Raw genomic sequence first — 20,308 nt, 5'->3', positions numbered from 1 at the left:
CGGTTGGACACGACTTTGGTGGTCTTTGGTTTCTGTTCCTGAGCCGGTGTCGGTTCCGGTTCCGCACTGTTCTCCTGAATGGCAGGTTCCGCTCAGGCCACCCAAGGAGAAGTCTCTGCCCTGGCCGCCCAATGGACTGTCTGTTCTGCCTGGTCGATGAGATTTATTCTCGTGTCACGCAGCACGTTTGAGCTTTTGGAAGAACCAATGAGGTTTGTTCTTACAGTGGGGCCAAAAAGTATTTAGTCAGCCACTGATTGTGCAAGTTCTCCTACTTAGAATGATGAGAGAGGTCTGTAATTTTCATCATAGGTACACATTAACAATGAGAGACAAAATGAAAAAAAAAATCCAGGAAATCACATTGTAGGATTTTTAAAGAATTTATTTGTAAATTATGGTGGAAAATAAATATTTGTTCAATAACAAAAGTTCAACTCTATACTTTGTAACATAACGTTTGTTGGCAATGACAGAGGTCAAACGTTTCCTGTAAGTCTTCAGCAGGTTTGCACACACGGTAGCTGGTGTTTTGGCCCATTACTCCATGCAGATCTCCTCTAGAGCAGTCGCTGTCGCTGGCCAACACGGACTCCACAAATTTTCTATGGGGTTGAGGTCTGGACATTGGCTAGGCCACTCCAGGACCTTGAAATGCTTTGTACGGAGCCACTCCTTCGTTGCCCGAGCGGTGTGTTTGGGATCATTGTCACGTTTCATCTTCAAGGCTCTCACTGATGGAAGGAGGTTTTGGCTTAAAATCTCACAATACACGGCCCCGTTCATTCTTCCCTCAACACGGATCCTTTTTCCGGTCCCCTTTGCAGAGAAACAGCCCCAAAGCATGATGTTTCCTCCCGCATGCTTCACAGCAGGTATGGTGTTCTTGGGACGCAACTCTGCATTATTCTTCCTCCAAACACGACGAGTTGAGTTTTTACCAAAAAGTTCTATCTTGACCACATGATATTCTCCCAATCCTCTTCTGGATCATCCATATGCTCTCTGGCAAACTTCAGACAGGCCTGGACATGTGCTGGCTTCAGCAGGAGGACACGTCTGGCACTGCAGGATTAGGGTCCCTCTCGGTGTAGTGTGTTACTGCAGGATTAGGGTCCCTCTCGGTGTAGTGTGTTCCTGCAGGATTAGGGTCCCTCTCGGTGTAGTGTGTTCCTGCAGGATTAGGGTTCCTCTCGGTGTAGTGTGTTACTGCAGGATTAGGGTTCCTCTCGGTGTAGTGTGTTACTGCAGGATTAGGGTTCCTCTCGGTGTAGTGTGTTACTGCAGGATTAGGGTTCCTCTCGGTGTAGTGTGTTACTGCAGGATTAGGGTTCCTCTCGGTGTAGTGTGTTACTGCAGGATTAGGGTTCCTCTCGGTGTAGTGTGTTCCTGCAGGATTAGGGTCCCTCTCGGTGTAGTGTGTTACTGCAGGATTAGGGTTCCTCTCTGTGTAGTGTGTTACTGCAGGATTAGGGTTCCTCTCGGTGTAGTGTGTTACTGCAGGATTAGGGTTCCTCTCGGTGTAGTGTGTTACTGCAGGATTAGGGTCCCTCTCGGTGTAGTGTGTTCCTGCAGGATTAGGGTTCCTCTCGGTGTAGTGTGTTACTGCAGGATTAGGGTTCCTCTCGGTGTAGTGTGTTCCTGCAGGATTAGGGTTCCTCTCGGTGTAGTGTGTTCCTGCAGGATTAGAGTCCCTCTCGGTGTAGTGTGTTACTGCAGGATTAGGGTCCCTCTCGGTGTAGTGTGTTACTGCAGGATTAGGGTCCCTCTCGGTGTAGTGTGTTCCTGCAGGATTAGGGTCCCTCTCGGTGTAGTGTGTTACTGCAGGATTAGGGTTCCTCTCGGTGTAGTGTGTTCCTGCAGGATTAGGGTCCCTCTCGGTGTAGTGTGTTACTGCAGGATTAGGGTCCCTCTCGGTGTAGTGTGTTACTGCAGGATTAGGATCCCTCTCGGCGTAGTGTGTTCCTGCAGGATTAGGGTTCCTCTCGGTGTAGTGTGTTCCTGCAGGATTAGGGTCCCTCTCGGTGTAGTGTGTTCCTGCAGGATTAGGGTCCCTCTCGGTGTAGTGTGTTACTGCAGGATTAGGGTCCCTCTCGGTGTAGTGTGTTACTGCAGGATTAGAGTCCCTCTCGGTGTAGTGTGTTACTGCAGGATTAGGGTCCCTCTCGGTGTAGTGTGTTACTGCAGGATTAGGGTCCCTCTCGGTGTAGTGTGTTCCTGCAGGATTAGGGTTCCTCTCGGTGTAGTGTGTTACTGCAGGATTAGGGTCCCTCTCGGTGTAGTGTGTTACTGCAGGATTAGGGTCCCTCTCGGTGTAGTGTGTTCCTGCAGGATTAGGGTTCCTCTCGGTGTAGTGTGTTACTGCAGGATTAGGGTCCCTCTCGGTGTAGTGTGTTACTGATGGTAGCCTTCGTTACTTTGGTCCCAGCTCTCTGCAGGTCATTCATCAGGTCTTTTAATGTCCATAGTAGAGTGCATGTGATGTTTTTATTTTATGTGGGGCTTTTATTGAAAGCATTATGACATTCTGTTTGAGTCGCTGGTTTGGTAAGGCTTCAGAGGCTAAGAAGAAATCGCTAATAAAAGTTAGTAACAATGACAAGCAAACTGTTGGGAATTAAGTTAACAAGTATATAAGAGCAGAACAAAGCTAACATAATTGTTGATGATACAAGGCATCCCTTATCTTATGTTTTTGAATCATTGCCGTGATCTGGCCGTCGGTTCTGTGTTCCCCGATGCATGAAAACAGGTCCAAACTATCTTTTATCCCCCAAGCAATAAATTCTTCTTCCAGTGTTGATTGATGGTCAGCTGGTCTGTTTATCCTAAATCAGATTTATTTGCTTTAAATTATTGTTTGTATATGCCAACTGTGATTTCTTTTAAAAGTCTGTATGAGCTTGCTTTAAACTACTTTCCCTACGGGGACCAATGAACACTACTAATACTACAGTCGCTGTGCAAGCGCACATGTCTGAGACAGTTGTCCTGTCTGGAGAAGGTTTTACCGCACACCTGACAGCAGAAGGGTTTCTCGCCCGTGTGCACTAGTCTGTGTGTTAAAAGACGCTTTCTCTGTGTGAAGCCTTTCCCGCACTCCTCACATCTGAAGGGTTTTTCTTTCGAGTGCACTAGTTTGTGTGTTACTAGCCGCCCCCTCTGTGGGAAGCCTTTCCCGCACTCGTCACATCGGAAGGGTTTGGGTTCTGTGTGCTTGCCGGCATTCAGACTCTGTGGGAGTGTTTTGGGCAAACACGAGCTTGAATGTGAGGATGGGAGTGTGTTGAACGGCGTCGAGTCAGATGAGCTCGTTGTGGGAGAGTGTCTATGGGAATCCTGAAGATTCAAGTCATACTCAATGTCTGCAACGCCAAAGCTCTCGTTCTGCAGAACAGCCAATAAACCGGACTGAGTTGACGTGGTCGTGGGATCCTCCATCCCATATGGATCTGTAAAACTCTGGGAATGTTGTTCCGACTCCACAAGATTTTCCGGATGGTCAAACACTTTCCCGGAACACCATAAACGAGAGTTTCCGTCATGGCAGTGGTTTTGTCCTTTACACTTCTGCTTTTCCTGAACTTGACCCAGTGTCTGATCCACAAGTTCTTCCACCTGTTCGATCTTCATCTCAAACTCCAGTCCGCTGAGCTCCTCTTCCTCCGGTTCCTTCAGCGGCGGTACAGACTCTTCTTGTTTCAAAAGTTGTGCATTCACATCCGCCGCATGTGTAAAGTGAGGTTTCTCCTCTGAGAGATTCTTCACAACGACCTTTTCCTGGCTGCGATGATCAGTCTGAGCTTCCCGCGAATGAGCGGTTACACCTGTCGAGAAATACAAGACATAAGTCTTCAAGATTTTTTTTAAATTCTACAAAAAAAAACCCAATTAGGTTCATTCTCATGTTACTCAGGTATGGCTGAGTTTCTGTTCATGTTCCCTGATCAGTGTTTATATGTGAATAACAGCCTAAATTCAATCTGTTATCATATAAAGTAATCAAGTCTCCTCAGAAAATTATATTTATAAAATGTCAATGGAGGGACAGAAATCTCTCAAATTTACAAACATACACATATTCATGCAATAAATTGTGTAAACTAAATTGCCCAGAAAAACATGACCGCAACGATTTTACATCAGAAAGTCATAGGTTTTATTGTAATTTGCAAAATGCATCTAATCAATGCTTCCATTTTAAATAATTCACACAATCACAAAGTAGCAAAAAAACAACATAGAAGACACAGCATAGTTTTACTGGCTTTAAAAATAAAAATTTAAATCATGTATATAAATGAAATGCATTGTATGTGACAGTTGAAAAAAACAAATCCTGAAAAAAAGTACATCAAACTTAAAGCAATATTACTAATTTATCATAAAAAACAAGCAAGTCAAATTTAAAATATTGTGGGATTTCATAAAATCTTGTCAGCATGGATCTGTGACTGTGAATGCTACCAAAACGCATACGCCTCCTCTTCAGAGTGGCTGCGCTGGTGCAGTTTTAGCGAGTTTAGATGCGAGTAGGACTTGCCGCATTCTTCACAACTGTAAGGTTTCTCTCCGGTGTGTGAGCGCTGGTGTGAGATCAGGTGCGAGTTGCAGTAAAAGCCTTTGCCGCACTGAGGGCAGGTGTACGGTCTCTCTCCGGTGTGGATTCTTTGGTGGATCTTCAGGTAGAAGCGAGTAGTGAAGGTCTTTCCGCACTGAGGGCAGCGAGAGCTTCTCTCCGCATTTGTGTCCGCTCTGTGATCTGACGCTGATGGAAGCGCATGGTTAGCGGCCGCGGTTCTGTACGGTTCGTCCACGTGCCGACGGTTCGGAGACACACCTGTGACGAATCGCTCACCTGTTTCCAGAGGAGAAGCGTCCAAACTCAGGCCTCCGGAGTTCGCTGGATATTCCTGGGACACCGGTGAACTCCACAGTCCACCGGGCTTCATTTTACTCGTTAGCATAAAATCACTACCTAAAGATTGACGAACAAAGAACAGAGTTCATCATTCAGAGAGGCCCATAATTCTAAAGATTGGTTAGTCCAACTAGTCCTGATATGAAGTGATCTCTGACCAACTCTAGCTGGTCCTGTTGTTCCCGTGCCGAAACTATCCTGGTCTTCCACCTCTGGACCCAACGGGGAAAGAGCCGGAGAAACTAGGGATGAAATCAATCAACCAAATAAGCACAAAATGACTGAGAATGTATATTAGAATATCATGTTTTGGCATCTGATATAAAACAGAGTGTGTTTTACTCGGCCCACTGTCCCACTGGTCGTCCTCCATGTGTTCCTCTTTGATCTGAATTGGTTTGATTCCGTCTTCCTGCAGTTTAGAACGACAAAGAATCGGGTTACTCTATGACGTCTACTGAAGAAGAATCTAATAATGAAGATCCTTACGTTCAGTGTGAACGTCTGCGCTGAAGAAACGTCCGTGTGTGTCTCCGTCTGTGATTCTCCGTCATGATTATCATTTATCTTTACGCAGTTGAGATTTACCTCTGGTGAGAAATGGTTTTTGAAAAAGGATGAAATGCAACAGACACATGCACTGCTAAAGGTGCAGTGAGCGATTTCTGAGAAACTGCTGAAACTGCTCCGCCCCCAAAGTCACGATCACCTCCCCCATCATAAGTGGACACGCCCCTTATTGCTGACTGGCTACAAGTGTGTTGTAGCGCTTGGTCTGATTCTCTTCTAACAGGGTTTCTCAGAAATCTCTTACTGCACTCATTTATTTACCCTCATGTCTTTCCAAATCCATTGGACCCTATACCGCCTAAGCTACTGATATATCCATATCTAGATCAGATGGTGGACCTGCGCCTGACACGACCACATCGCATCCCTGAAGTGTCGGCAGGAATTGTGTCAACTAGACTCTAAAAGTTTTTTCCTCTTTACAGATAAAAAAGTTTTTCAAAAAGAATCCTGTTCACACACATCCGTGTGTTTAGTATTAAAGCTGCATTAAAGAAACACAGGTCTGGAACGATATGAGGGCGAGTACATGATAGAAGAAGGATCATTTTTGTATATAATACTCCTATAAGTGGTATTAACAACAGTACGCAGCCATCTGACACCTAGCCTATGTTTATATGTTGTATGATGTGTTTTTGCAAGCATTAATACTTAAAGTTAATATGATTTAGAATTTGCAACCCGTTTTACTTCAGTAACATAATAGTACTGAATAAAAGCATATGGAATGAGAATGTGAAAATCAGATGATGAAAAGTGAATGTTAAAGACCAGAATAGAGGCAGATCTGAATGAAGGTATAACTTTATCATAGATGAGTTTTAAAAGGATACAATGATTGACTACAGGGGGACTTTGAGTTATTCCAGTAATGTTAACAGAGCGTTTGTTTAGTTAATTGGTCTTCAAGAATGTTCTCAAAATATTAGCATAAATGCATTAAATACATTGTTACTGAAACGTTTTTATTTAAGTTGGATAATCATCAAAATTGTTTTAAATGTTACAGCTAATTTCAGAATGATCAGAGAACACTCAAAAGTAAGTTCCAATATCTGCAAAATTATAAACTTAAACGGTCCTTCAATATTCGCATAATAAAAAACGGTTTTGAAAAACTGGTGGAACTCTACAGCCTTGCCTCATTTAGTATTTTTTTTTGTTTTTATTTTATTTATTTACAGGGTCAATGCACATTAATAAACAAGTGTAAACGTGCCAGAATTAGCCCAAGAGGCTATTTTTCATCCGTAGACCCTTGACAGAATGTTACACAGTCACCCTAAAAACAGAGACAAAGCATCACATATACAAAAAAACAAAAAACAAGATAAAATAAAATAAACATATATTATCTAAAACAAAAACAACAACAACAACAACAACAAAAAAACATGAGAGAGAGAAAAAGAAAGATTGCTACACAGTATACGCGTTCTATATGTAAATTAGCCCCGCCTCCACTCACTCACAGCATCTCAGAGATCACACGTTGACCTGATTGTTTTAAACCTCGATGGTTGTAAAAACCTGGACTTTTAAGAGCATTCAAAAATAACATTTTTCATTACTTAATTTTTTTTCGGTAGCATGTTTTTTTTTTTTTTTTGGGCACTTTTTGTTAGGGTAGTAGCGCTTTTGAAGTTGGTGGCATACCAACGGTGTAAACTGACATTAAAATAATTTAAAAAAATGTAAGTTAATACTGTAAGGCAGATTGGTTTAATAAATAAACTCAAAATTGACCAAGCCATGATATTAAAGGCTTTTTAACTTTTCTATTTGAGTGTGCCTTGGAGTTCCTTTGCCTTTTCGTTATATCTAGTTTCCAATCCAAGAGCACCTCTATTTTAACCTAGCCTTGAAGTCCAGGAAGCGCTCCTTTGCCCTACTGTTGACTTTAAACTATCAAAGCTGTTTTTGACAAGAGCTGAAAAATCATGAAAATGACAGATTGAAGGGGCGGAGTCAAAACTTAGGTCTCTAGCTATTGGCTCAACAGCCGCGAGGCCTTGCATAGTACTTCACCGGTTTAAGAGCAAGTTAATACATTATGATTAAAGAGTGAATGGAGCAAAAGGCAGGGATGAGTCCCGCGTCATGTCGAGTTTAAACAGTGTCATCATGTGTGCCTGAAGTACCTCTCTGTCCGCTGGTGTTGACTTGTGTTCCCACTGAGCGCAGGTTCGACTGGTTCTTTCGGGCTGATCGCAGTTCGCTCTCGGTAAACTGCAGTTTGAGCATCAGCGTCTCGACCTCCATCTTCCGGCGCGTCATCTCCTGCTCCACCGCGCGACTCATCTCCAGCAGCGCGCATTTGGCGAAGCGCTCGAGGATCGACGCGAGCGTCGCGTGGATATCAGCCGACGCAGACATTACAGCCGCTTACAGTCGAACAACACAAGACTATTGTTTGTAAAGTGTTTTCCAAAGAGCCTCGCGTCCAATCTGGTGTTTTTTCTTTCTTTCTTTCAGCCGCGCGCTGGGTTCGAGGACGCGGACAGTCGAGCATGTATCAATAGTGTTTACACAAATCTCACAAAACAGTTGACCGTTTTCCTGGTGGAGTGACGTCACCGTTTAAAGGACCAGTATGCTCATTATGACCGTAAATCCTAGTGTAGAAGTGCCGTTATAAATCATCAGGGGATCTTTCGCTTTAAATCTCGCAAGATCCCTTTTCAGACGGTGATGACGTGTTTTAACGGTCATCATTGCAAATCCCGCAATTTTTTTATATTTAAATTTTTTAAATGTCTACAATGTATAACACTAATCTTTGTATTATAGTATGTATTATTTTACTTTTGCATCGAATTACAAAAAAAAAAAACTAGTTAACGCCGTGTAAAATTATTTCTCCCTTCGAACTGTGAATCTCTCTGTATTTTTTCTCATTTTGAAAGTTGTGGAAACAAGTTTTTCTTTTGCTATCTGAGAAAATTGGGACACATACACACTTAAAAAAAATGTAATCTCGTATTCACCGCTATAGAAGTTTACCCAACTATGCCAACGGCCGGAAATGGGTAAAATGTTTTTGTATGCACCCAAAAAATGAAAGCTGGTGTTTTGCATATTTAATATCCTATTCAAAAACGAGTAACAGAATCAGCCACAACTGGCCTAAAAAAGTGCGAGAATTGCAAATATAATATTCATATATTGTAAAATTTATTAACTGAAGAAGAGGGTGGGAAAAAGAAACTACAGAAACTAAGAAAATGCGAAGTATAATCCGTTTTATTAATACAGACAAAAATAACAAAAATGCTGAAACCCAGGTAATAGCACAAATGAAACACGGTGTTAAAAAGAGTCAGATGAACATAAGATAAAACTAGAATAAATAGTAGCCTAACAGTAGAATATATAATAAAATGTAAATTTAAAAGTTGTAGTGTATAAAGTTGCACAAATAACATAAACTAATGAACAAATGTGGTATATAGCCTAAGTGACAAATGAAAAATAAAATCTATACTTCTAGATGTGGAGATGCAAAGTGTAAATGGTTTTATGGAAGCTCGTTTCCACCACGGAATAAAAAAGGTAGGCTAATTGCGATTTTTAATCTCGCAATTCTTTATATATCGCAATTCTGACTTTATATCTCACAATTCTGACTTTATATATCGTAATTCTGACTTTATATCTCACAATTCTGACTTTATATCACACAATTCTGACTTTATATCTCACAATTCTGACTTTATAACACGCAATTCTGAAAAATAAAGTGACAATGTAAGATAAAGTGCCAGATATCTTTTAAAATGTTTAATTCTGTGGCAGAAACAAGCTTCCATAGAGTTCAGATAAGACAATAAAACGAAGGCAACAAATAAATAGGCACCCAAATAAAAAACATGCAATAAATATTTCAAACTATAAAGATGCACTTGAATATCTAACGCGGCATTGCATAGGGTAAGTGAATATAAAAGACTAATGAAATATAAAATATATCGACGGATGTGCAAATATGTACAGGCAAAATGCAAAGCAAAACAATACAAATGTAAAGGTACTGATGAACGCATGTTTGTCCTCAGTTCTCCAAGCCGACGTCTTGCAGCGGCGTTCTCTTCTTCCGTCCACCCTCGCGGTCGCCGGCCAGATGAAACCAGCGGATGATGGCCTTCTCCACCTCCAGCTCCGTTATCTGCGCACACGTGGGGTTTCTCCGCACAGCCTCTACACACACACACACACACACACACACACACACTTCTACTTTTACTCTCCCGCACGTCATCAGGAGATGAAACGCACCATTATAAATCGAGACGCCGCGGTGCCACAACACCCGGAAGAAGATTTACCTTGAAAGCACTTACCAATCACAACGTTCTTAAACTCTAAACTTTGGAAGGATGTTTTCCCGTTCACTCCTCTCCAGTTGACAGTTTTGGCCAGGTCGTTTTTGATGGCCTGCTTCATGATCCGCCACACCGTGTCCTTCACGTCCACTCCGCCCAGTAAGCCCAGCTCATCCACCTGCAGGTGTACAACACCTCTTACTGTGCCGTCGGGGAAACACACGCTCTGAATGCACTTTAACCACAACAGGGTTTTCTAAGTGACACTGATATTTTGGCAAATTACACTAAAGAATAAAGAACTAGAGAGTAATGTTGGCTTGACAATTCCCAGATAGCAAACTGACATTAAATCAACGTGGAAACATGAAACAAACAACGTTGATCTGACATTGTTTTGCTCATCGATCGAATTAACGTTGAACCAACGTCATTCTTTCAAAACTAACGGAAAATCAACTTGAAATCAACTTGAAATCAACAATATGAAAGCAAACCAATTTTCGATTTTCCGTTAGTTTTGAAAGAATGCCGCGTCTGACGTTGGTTCAACGTTAATTCGATGAGCAAAACAATGCCAGATCAACGTTGTTTCGATGTCATGAGAGACGTCGTTTCCACGTTGATTCAATGTCAGTTTGCTGTATGAAATTTAGAAAGCTTTAAATTTAGTGAAAAGGAAAGAGAAAGATATTCCTAGCATGAATTAACATCTTTTGCTAGCATATTTTAACACATTAATAACATTATTAGCATGAATTAGCATTTCGCTAGTATGAATTAACCGGTTTTAACACTCTGATAACATTTAATAAGCATTTTAATAACATGTTTTTACACATTTTAACATGTTGCTAGCATGTTTTAACATTTTGTTAGCATGTTGCTAACGTGAATTAGTATGTTATTAGCATGATTAGCACTTTGAGGTTTTTGTTAAATGTAAAGTGCTTTTACAAATAAAATGTATTATTATTATTATTATGATTAGAATATTTTAGCATGAATTAACATGTTGACCAACGATAGTCATGTTATTAGCATGATTAGCACTTTGAGTTTTTTTTTAAATGTAAAGTGCTTTTACAAATAAAATTTATTATTATTTTTATTATTATGATTAGAATATTTTAGCATGAATTAACATGTTGTCCTACGATAGTCATTAAGCTTTGCAAGTGATCAACAACTTAAATACTACATTTAGTCTTTTTAAGTTTAAGTTTTCTTGGTTCTCCGTGAAGTTTGAGTCCTATCAATATAAAGTGTTCTCACTCACACACACACACACACACACACACACACACACACACACACACACACTCATAAACAGTGTTTGTGTCCGTGTAATGGAGGAATAATGTGTTCTTCTGTTGCTGTTGACGGTGAGGGACTATTTTTTCCAGCGGAAGGAACGTTTTTAGAGATTTTACTTCATGAAAGTTGCATAAATACATATTTTCGGCTTTAATATGTGAATTGTGTGGTAACCGTTTAATAACAGCACTAATGTACTCGAGGCTAGCGCTGTATCGGGAATAATACAGCGTACGTAAAATAAGCATAACCGAGTCACGCACCACTTTCCTTCGGGTCTCGGGACAGGAGCGCAGCTGGTTCTCCAGGGCGGATAACGACCTCAGGTCTTCGATGGGAAAGCGTCTTTGATTTAAGCAGTCGGCGTCGGAGTTTTCCCGCACACCGTGTGGTTGCAGATCCTGAACCATCCTTATTAAGCTCATCTGCTGCCCGATAACAATCTCCTGTTTAGTGGTCAGGTCGTGAAGGAGCGCTGAAACATTAAACAGGAATCGTAAAGTTACATTCGAGTGTGTGTTTATTATAAATGATTTATAGGTGCACATCATCATTATTGTTTTGGTAATCTTGAAGCAGAATCAGTTCCTCTTGCAGCATCTCTTCTCTTCTTTGATGATGTGGGCGGGGCTATAACCTGTCACTCACATGACCTCTGCCAATAGTAAACCACAACCATCCAATCAATTCCTCACAGACACAATCAAGCTCCGCCCATGTGATCTCGTTACAGAAGCGTTTCACTCGATATACGACACAATAGAGAAAAGAGCAGTCATTAAAGTCCCCCTGTGGTGTAAATCCAGCGTTTAATGTTGTTTATGTGTGTATGTGGTGTTTTTAATTTGCTTTAACACACACCATGTGTAAGTTGATAAGTGGACAGAATTGCTGAGTATTTCCTCCTTAAAACAAAAGACAGTCTCAAAAAAATCGCCGGTGTTACTGACGTCACAAACGACCTTGTAACCAATCAGGGGTGCGTTTCCCGAAAGCATCGTTAGCCAACTATGGTCGCAAGTTTGTCGCAATTTCCATTGAACTCTATTGGTAACGACGGAACTTGCGACCATAGTAGGCTAACGATGCTTTCGGGAAACGCACCCCTGATCAACGTGTGATCGACAACCAGTGGATCTCTGAGTGAGTGAGTGAGTGGAGGCGGGGCTAATCTGAATATTCATAGAACTGCGCATACTAAATGAGGCAAGGGTGTCGAGTTACATTCAAGATATTTAAAGGCATGAAGAATTAAAAACGTTTAAATTAGGGCTGTCAGTTAAACGCATTATTAACGGTGTTAACGCAAACCCATTTTAATCGCGCGATTAACGATCTTTTTGGCCTAGCAAACTTTTTTTCACATGCTTTTGCAAATGGACGCGGCATGTGCGGCGCTGCGTTATTAAACCCATTCATTTCAATGGCGTGTGCCGCGCGATGATGTTTTGTCGCTTCGTCTACCAAAGCGCAAACGGATCTAGCTAGACAGAAGGCACGTCGCACACACTCGTTTGGGCTTGAGAGCCGGCTTTTCCATGTTGAATAGAGCATTAAAATGAGAAAAAAGAATGGGACAAAAATAAATCAAGAGAGATTTAGAATAGATAAAAATATGCGATTAATCGCGAGTTAACTGTGACATTAATGCGATTAATCGCGATTAAATATTTTAATCGTTTGACAGCACTAGTTTAAATATGTAATTTTGGTGATCAAAGATGAGTTTTAAAGGATAAAATAATTGACTACAGGGGGACTTTAAAGCCTGTTAAATGTGTGTGAAAAATTTGAACTTATGTTTTTAAAAAAAAAATTAAAAAATTTTTTTTTACGTTTTGAAAAAAAACAAAAAAAATTTTTCCCTAAAAAAACACACACACTGCAGTGTTAAATGTGTGTGAAAAAATTGAACTTATGTTTTTTTCAAAAAAATTAAAAACATTTTTTTTTTACGTTTTGAAAAAAAAAAAAAACAACGTTTTTTTTCCCTATTTATTGTATTAAAAAAAGGTCTTACATGTGGGATCGCTCATGAGAGCTCGTCTCCTGGCTCAAAGCGCTCCGCATGCGTATAATACACGTAAATTACACGTATGATGGAGTATGTGCTTCTTACATCTGATGAAGGGGTCGCAGCACGAGAGGCTGGCCTCCTGATGCCACAGAGACGGAGCCGCCGGTTCTGGAGACTGGGGGTCCGGTGTGGTTCTCTCGGGCCACGGATCGGGCAGCTCAATCGCCTGGCATGAAGACGACGACGACCCGAGAGTCACATGATGCCACTCCAGCGCGGGGGGCGTTGAGGGTTCACTCGGGCCCGTCTGGGTTCGGGCCAGGGGTCGACTCGGCTCGTTAGACGCTGATAAAATAGTTTTCTTGCATGGAGGTTGTATTTGAGGGGCTTGTGGTAAATTAGTGTTTTGGGGTGCGACGGCCTCCAAATCAGCGTCGTATTCATCCAGAAGCCGTCTGTTTCGTCTAGACATTGGATAGTTATTAAGTTAGGCTGGTACATCCATGATATTCAGTGAAATATGTGTGTTTGTGAAAAATCTGTGTGTTTCCCTGCACTAATATCTAAACATTCTTAAATCAAGACATTTACTGGAGAAGAAGCAAAATGGCCGTTTGTGATTAAAACGAGTCTGAAAAATAATCTTAATTTAAAGAGAAAACAAGGATATTTGTTCTTGTTTTAAGCTCAAACTCACTTCATTTTAATATTTTTTTTTTTCAATAAACAAGACTTAAGATCTTCTGTCATTTTGCTTTAGGGATTAGAGATGCATGATATATTCCTTATGTTCATTTTTAACGTTATGGTTATCGGCGTGATGAGACAATTTGGCCGATACATTAACCCTCAGGTGCTCTTCGGTCATTTCTGACTGAAAAATTTTCTGTTTTGAAATGTTAAAAATCACAGCTTCATCGGAATGTTACGAAACTTGGTGACCTTTATGGCATTGGGTATGTGAACACACAAAAAAATTGAGGTCATGATCTGAGCATGCTAAGTGGTCTTAAAAAATAGTCACACTTGTGGTCTTTGGTCAAAAATGACCCCATAGGAAATGAATGGGAAATTGTAAAAAAAAAAAAAAAAATGTGAATTTTTGTTTTTTGTCAATTTTTTTTATAAGAAATAGTTTTTGAGATTGTTTCAACTATATATTCAAATCCACCACCACCAACAACAAAAAAATGTGTCCATAAACACCTGGGGAATTCACATGCCTCTCCATAGAGAGCTGTACACGCCATCTAGTGGTTACATCATGATTTTAAGCTTTTTCTCTATACTTGAACCAGATGGTGCTAATTTTCTTCCAAAAAATTTTTTTCTGAAGGCCTAGACTCTATATTAAACTAAAATACTGCATTCATATTTTTTTGAAAAAAATAATATATATATATATATAAATATATATATATATATATATATATATATATATATTTCCATGGCAAAAATAAACCATAAATATTGCATAAATATTAATAAATTCAATTAAATTGTCTCAAAATACTAAATTAAAAAGAATAAATATTATAGAACAAAAATAAATTGCATTGGTTTTATTGGGATGGAGAAAGTTTCATTTTTAGGTGTCCGGTCACTTTTGACCGGGAAGATAACAAGTGTGACTCGAGGGTTAAAGCGATGAATAATGGATTATTTCCTTCAGATGCGCAGTGAATGTGACGTCATATCGGCTACATAAAATTAAACTGAGAACAGCATTATAATCGTGTGTTTGGGACGTGGCTTTTAATGCTTAGACTTTTGTTTTTGTAATCAGCCTCTCAAAAATTATATTAAAATTTGGATCTAGATTTATCGGCCGATATATCGGTTATCGGCTTTCAAATGTAAAGGATTATCGGTGTCAGCGTGGAAGTATTGTGGTAAATATGGCCTAATGTAATTGCGTGTAAATGTGATTCAAAGACCTTTTAGACATATTTACACACTTTATTTTGTGTTTGAGTGTCCTCGGGGAGCCGGGCCCGTCCTGCGAGCGGAGAGCGTTCTGCTGTTCCACGAGAGGAAGTTTCCGCATCGCTTCACTGTAGTTATCTATCAACGACACCATTACAAAATCAAAATACACACACGTGTTTACTGCGGTTACACTGCAAAAATACTTTTCTTACTTGGTATTTTTGTCTTGTTTCCAGTCCAAATATCAAAACATTATTATATAAAAGTGCATGAGTCCAATGCCATAAGATATTACATATACGATTATATTACGATTATTTTTCTGACCCCATTGGCAGATCATTTTGCTTGTTTTAAGCAACAACTCACTAAATTTTGATTTATTTCCCCGGAAAACAAGACTGAATATATTTACTCATCTAGTAAATGCTTCTTGATTTAAGACTTTTTTGATGTTTGGACTGAAAACAAGACAAAAATACTAAGTAAGAAAAGCAGTTTTTGCAGACATGACAAAAGTATTTGTACATACTTGCAGTGTAGATGATTTTGACCTTATGTGCGGGCCAGGACTCCTGCGGCTGCTCCGAGCTCTCGCTCGCTCTCTGAACGCCCTCATCCGTGTACGGAGGCCATGAACACACACCGTTCTTCACCCAGAACGCGGGCACGACCTCCACCTCTTCGGTGTCCACAAAGCTGATAATGTGGAACGTGTTTCCTGTCAACACGACTAATATCAATCAAATTATTCCACTGTCTAAAGGGCTGATATGCTCATGGTTCTCTGAACAGCAATTTCATATAATTGATCGACTGACCTTTGCTTGGATCCCATGATTTCACCTGCTACTCTTGTAATTCATTTGACTTTGTACGGTTTCTGTATGGTTCTGTACGGTTTCTGTATGGTTCTATACGGTTCTATACGGTTCTATAGGGTTCTGTACGGTTCTGTACGGTTTCTGTACGGTTCTATAGGGTTCTGTACGGTTCTATACGGTTCGGTGCTGTTCTGTACGGTTTATGTACGGTTCTATTCGGTTCTGTACGGTTCTGTACAGTTTCTGTACGGTTCTGTGCGGTTTCTGTACGGTTTCTGTGCGGTTCTGTACGGTACTGTACGGTTCTGTGCAGTTTCTGTACGGTTCTATACGGTTCTGTACGGTTCTATAGGGTTCTATACGGTTCTGTGCGGTTCTGTACGGTTTCTGTACGGTTCTATTCAGTTCTGTACGGTTCTGTACAGTTTCTGTACGGTTCTGTGCGGTTCTGTGCGGTTTCTGTACGGTTCTATACGGTTCTGTACAGTTTCTGTACGGTTCTGTGCGGTTCTGTGCGGTTTCTGTAAGGTTTCTGTACGGTTCTGTGAGTAGTTTCTGTACGGTTATGTACGGTCCTGTGCGGTTCTGTACGGTTCTGTACGGTTCTATAGGGTTCTGTACGGTTCTATACGGTTCTGTGCGGTTCTGTACGGTTTCTGTACAATTCTATTCGGTTCTGTACGGTTCTGTACAGTTTCTGTACGGTTCTGTGCGGTTCTGTGCGGTTTCTGTACGGTTCTATACGGTTCTGTGCGGTTCTGTACAGTTTCTGTACGGTTCTGTGCGGTTTCTGTAAGGTTTCTGTACGGTTCTGTGAGTAGTTTCTGTACGGTTATGTACGGTTCTGTGCGGTTTCTGTACGGTTTCTGTACGGTTCTATACGGTTCTGTACAGTTTCTGTACGGTTCTGTGCGGTTTCTGTAAGGTTTCTGTACGGTTCTGTGAGTAGTTTCTGTACGGTTATGTACGGTTCTGTGCGGTTCTGTACGGTTTCTGTATGGTTCTGTCAGTTGTTTCTGTATGGTTCTGTACGGTTCTGTGAGTAGTTTCTGTACGGTTCTGTGCAGTTTCTGTACGGTTCTGTACGGTTTCTGTATGGTTCTATACGGTTCTGTACAGTTCTATACGGTTCTATAAGGTTCTGTACGGTTCTTCACGGCTTCTGTACGGTTCTGTACGGTTTCTGTACATTTCTGTACGGTTTCTGTACGGTTTCTGTATGGTTCTGTACGGTTTCTATACGGTTCTGTGTGGTTCTGTACGTTTTCTGTGCGGTTCTGTACGGTTTCTGTACGGTTTCTGTACGGTTCTATATGGTTCTATACGGTTCTTCACGGCTTCTGTACGGTTCTGTACGTTTTCTGTGCGGTTCTGTACGTTTCTGTACGGTTCTATATGGTTCTATACGGTTCTTCACGGCTTCTGTACGGTTCTGTGCGGTTTCTGTACGGTTTCTGTAAGGTTCTGTATGGTTTCTGTATGGTTCTGTACGGTTTCTATACGGTTCTGTGTGGTTCTGTACTTTTTCTGTCCGTTTTCTGTGCGGTTCTGTATGGTTTCTGTACGGTTCTGTGCGGTTCTGTGCGGTCTCTGTACGGTTTCTGTATGGTTCTGTACGGTTTCTATACGGTTCTGTGCGGCTCTGTACGTTTTCTGTACGGTTCGTCCACGTGCTGACGGTTCGGAGACACACCTGTGACGAATCGCTCACCTGTTTCCAGAGGAGAAGCGTCCAAACTCAGGGCTCCGGAGTTCGCTGGATATTCCTGGGACACCGGTGAACTCCACAGTCCACCGGGCTTCATTTTACTCGTTAGCATAAAATCACTACCTAAAGATTGACGAACAAAGAACAGAGTTCATAATTCAGAGAGGCCCATAATTCTAAAGATTGGTTAGTCCAACTAGTCCTGATATGAAGTGATCTCTGACCAACTCTAGCTGGTCCTGTTGTTCCCGTGCCGAAACTATCCTGGTCTTCCACCTCTGGACCCAACGGGGAAAGAGCCGGAGAAACTAGGGATGAAATCAATCAACCAAATAAGCATAAAATGACTGAGAATGTGTATTAGAATATCATGTTTTGGCATCTGATATAAAACAGAGTGTGTTTTACTCGGCCCACTGTCCCACTGGTCGTCCTCCATGTGTTCCTCTTTGATCTGAATGGATTTGATTCCTCCTTCCTGCCCGAGTCTGCATACCTCTGATGAGGAAACAGTGAAACATGATGGATAAAACATGATATACAGCGATTTCTGAGAAACCGCCTCAATTCAATCAGTTCATCATTTAAAACCACGAGTCTCTTTAGAAAATTTGGTCTAAACCGGTCATTTCATATTAATTGTACATCTCATTATGAACTTCTCAAAGTGTCGCTGCATAGAGTGTCAATGGAGGGACAGAAATCTCATTTGTGTTCTGAAGATGAACAGAAGTCTCTGTTTGGAATGACTTGAGGGTGAATAATTATATGAAAAAATTTTCATTTTTGGTGTGAACCCTTATATTATTATAACATAAAAATTAATCAAAGCATACCGAGGTAGCAAATGTTTTTCCGCAGGCTCAGTTTTGCCTGCGGAAAAGGTCACATGGGCCACATCCTGGCCACACACAGCAACTCACACTAAATCCAGCTTGATGTATGTGGGCCAGATGTGGCCCATGTGACCTTTTCCGCAGCCAAAGCTGAGCCACGTGCGCCACAGATGAGGCCCGGATATAGTATGCTATCTGAGACGTGGAAAATTAGATGATGAGAGCGCAATTGTCAAAAGTTAATACGTTTATTTATCAGCGTTTTAATATGCTCTCATTCATAAAGATTTTTAGAGGGTAAACAAGGCTTTTTATGTTGTGTGGAATCTGCGATCTGACACAGTTTGTTTGCTCGTTTCCAAGCCTAAAATACCCTCCCTGCGTCCCAATTCGCATACTATCCGTCCTAAATAGTATTCGAAAATAGAATTAGTACGTCCCAAATCGTAGTATGTTGAAATGAGTGTTTCAAAGATACCCGGATGGTCTACTTTTTCCGGTCAGAATCCAAAGTGTAGATCGATGCACACTCTCTAACGGCTGATATTGCCCACAAACCATTGCGCGTCGGACGAGGATTCGGTTAGAACTACAAACACGAGTATAAAAGTGTTAAAAAAAACTACAGACACGTAGTCGATACGGAGGACGGTTGTGTAGAGAGGTTTAGATAAAGAGGTTTGAGTGATTAATTATCAGTATCTAACCTGACGAAAATGAATTATTCAATGTTGTCCACACAATATATTGCATTTGCAGCAGCATTGTGAACTTTTGTAAAGACACGTTTAGCCATTATACGTTTTAAATGCATCATTATATTCAAATTGCAAACACGAGGAGAGCATGAAAGACCCACAACGGGCAGATGAACGTGCTCTCCGAAACGGTAGGAAATAAAAGATAGAATGGAGGATTTTAACTGTGACAAGATGATTGACAGGGCAGTTTACGGTCGCAGCGCGCGACAGAGCCGTCCGTTAAAGATGACGTGATAGTATGTCCCAAAGCTTGCCTACTCTTTTGCTACACACTCAAAAGTATGTACTTTTTCCTCACAAAAAGAGTACATACTTTTAGGGCGTAGTATAAGTAAGCGAATTGGGACGCAGCATGAGTTTCCTGCCATCGCGGGGTGAACTTGCAGTGGGCGGAGTCACACAGACCAAAACAAAAACAGACATTCCAGCACGGAACGCACATTTCAAAGTATAATACCTGGCTGTAGAAGTGTTATTCTGAGGAACGAGTGTGTGAACTCATGTTTCCAATGCAAACATGGTATTTTTATGCTTTCGTAGAGTTAAAAAGTTACATACAGCATTCTTTAAAGAGTGAAAGGGGCGTCATGTCGAGTTTAAACAGTGTCATCATCATGTGTGACTGAAGTACCTCTCTGTCCGCTGGTGTTGACTTGTGTTCCCACTGAGCGCAGGTTCGACTGGTTCTTTCGGGCTGATCGCAGTTCGCTCTCGGTAAACTGCAGTTTGAGCATCAGCGTCTCGACCTCCATCTTCCGGCGCGTCATCTCCTGCTCCACCGCGCGACTCATCTCCAGCAGCGCGCATTTGGCGAAGCGCTCGAGGATCGACGCGAGCGTCGCGTGGATATCAGCCGACGCAGACATTACAGCCGCTTACAGTCGAACAACACAAGACTATTGTTTTAATATGAAGACTATGGGGATTCTGAGCCTGTCCTCGCGCTGGGTTAATAGTCGAGCATGTACCAATGTTTACACAAATCTCACAAAGAGATGACCAGTTCCAAGCGAAGTGACGTCACCGTTAGGAGGACCAATAGAAGTCGGATGGTTTCGTTTCAATGCAATAAAACCTAGTTTAGAAGCGCCATAGAAAAA

General features: G+C 41.2%; 2 protein-coding genes across 4 annotated transcripts; both read right to left on the bottom strand.

The window, feature by feature from the left end:
* Positions 1 to 2,408: 2,408 nt before the first annotated feature.
* LOC120471327 (uncharacterized) lies at positions 2,409 to 8,143 on the bottom strand. Of its 3 annotated transcripts, XM_089131636.1 has the most exons (6): positions 7,636 to 8,140; positions 5,411 to 5,511; positions 5,264 to 5,333; positions 5,080 to 5,163; positions 4,859 to 4,978; positions 2,409 to 3,827 (listed from the first exon to the last, which is right to left on the bottom strand). In XM_089131636.1, exons 1-6 carry the CDS (start codon positions 7,868 to 7,870, stop codon positions 2,923 to 2,925), a joined length of 1,515 nt encoding a protein of 504 aa, XP_088987762.1. In that variant the 5' UTR covers positions 7,871 to 8,140; the 3' UTR covers positions 2,409 to 2,922. The 3 variants fall into 3 exon arrangements, with proteins under 3 accessions (XP_088987762.1, XP_039517066.2, XP_039517067.2); XM_039661133.2 differs by lacking the exon at positions 2,409 to 3,827 and having other exon boundaries at positions 4,109 to 4,978; XM_039661132.2 differs by lacking the exons at positions 4,859 to 4,978; positions 5,080 to 5,163; positions 5,264 to 5,333; positions 5,411 to 5,511 and having other exon boundaries at positions 7,636 to 8,143.
* Positions 8,144 to 8,719: 576 nt separating this feature from the next.
* On the bottom strand, positions 8,720 to 20,273 carry LOC120471315 (uncharacterized). The gene is made up of 10 exons (XM_039661120.2): positions 19,840 to 20,273; positions 18,020 to 18,109; positions 17,836 to 17,919; positions 17,615 to 17,734; positions 15,612 to 15,800; positions 15,109 to 15,214; positions 13,253 to 13,614; positions 11,397 to 11,608; positions 9,835 to 9,994; positions 8,720 to 9,691 (listed from the first exon to the last, which is right to left on the bottom strand). Exons 1-10 carry the CDS (start codon positions 20,072 to 20,074, stop codon positions 9,546 to 9,548), a joined length of 1,704 nt encoding a protein of 567 aa, XP_039517054.2. The 5' UTR covers positions 20,075 to 20,273; the 3' UTR covers positions 8,720 to 9,545.
* Between the last annotated feature and the right edge of the window lie 35 nt (positions 20,274 to 20,308).

The sequence above is a fragment of the Pimephales promelas genome, chromosome 5 (genome assembly GCF_988280905.1).
Source record: "Pimephales promelas chromosome 5, fPimPro1.hap1.1, whole genome shotgun sequence".
In the NCBI taxonomy this organism is placed as follows: Eukaryota; Metazoa; Chordata; class Actinopteri; order Cypriniformes; family Leuciscidae; genus Pimephales; species Pimephales promelas.
This window is presented reverse-complemented; position numbering and strand designations above follow the sequence as displayed.

Coding starts and splice junctions, on each gene's coding strand:
- LOC120471315 (XM_039661120.2), bottom strand. CDS start 20,074: ATGTCTGCGTCGGCTGATATCCACGCGACGCTCGCGTCGATCCTCGAG. Junction 13,615..15,108: donor ACACTCAAACACAAAATAAA/GTGTGTAAATAT, acceptor TCCAATGTCTAG/ACGAAACAGACGGCTTCTGG. Junction 9,692..9,834: donor GTTTAAGAACGTTGTGATTG/GTAAGTGCTTTC, acceptor GTGTGTGTGTAG/AGGCTGTGCGGAGAAACCCC.
- LOC120471327 (XM_089131636.1), bottom strand. CDS start 7,870: ATGTCTGCGTCGGCTGATATCCACGCGACGCTCGCGTCGATCCTCGAG. Junction 4,979..5,079: donor AACAGGACCAGCTAGAGTTG/GTCAGAGATCAC, acceptor GTCAATCTTTAG/GTAGTGATTTTATGCTAACG. Junction 3,828..4,858: donor CGCTTCTCCTCTGGAAACAG/GTGAGCGATTCG, acceptor ATTTCTCGACAG/GTGTAACCGCTCATTCGCGG.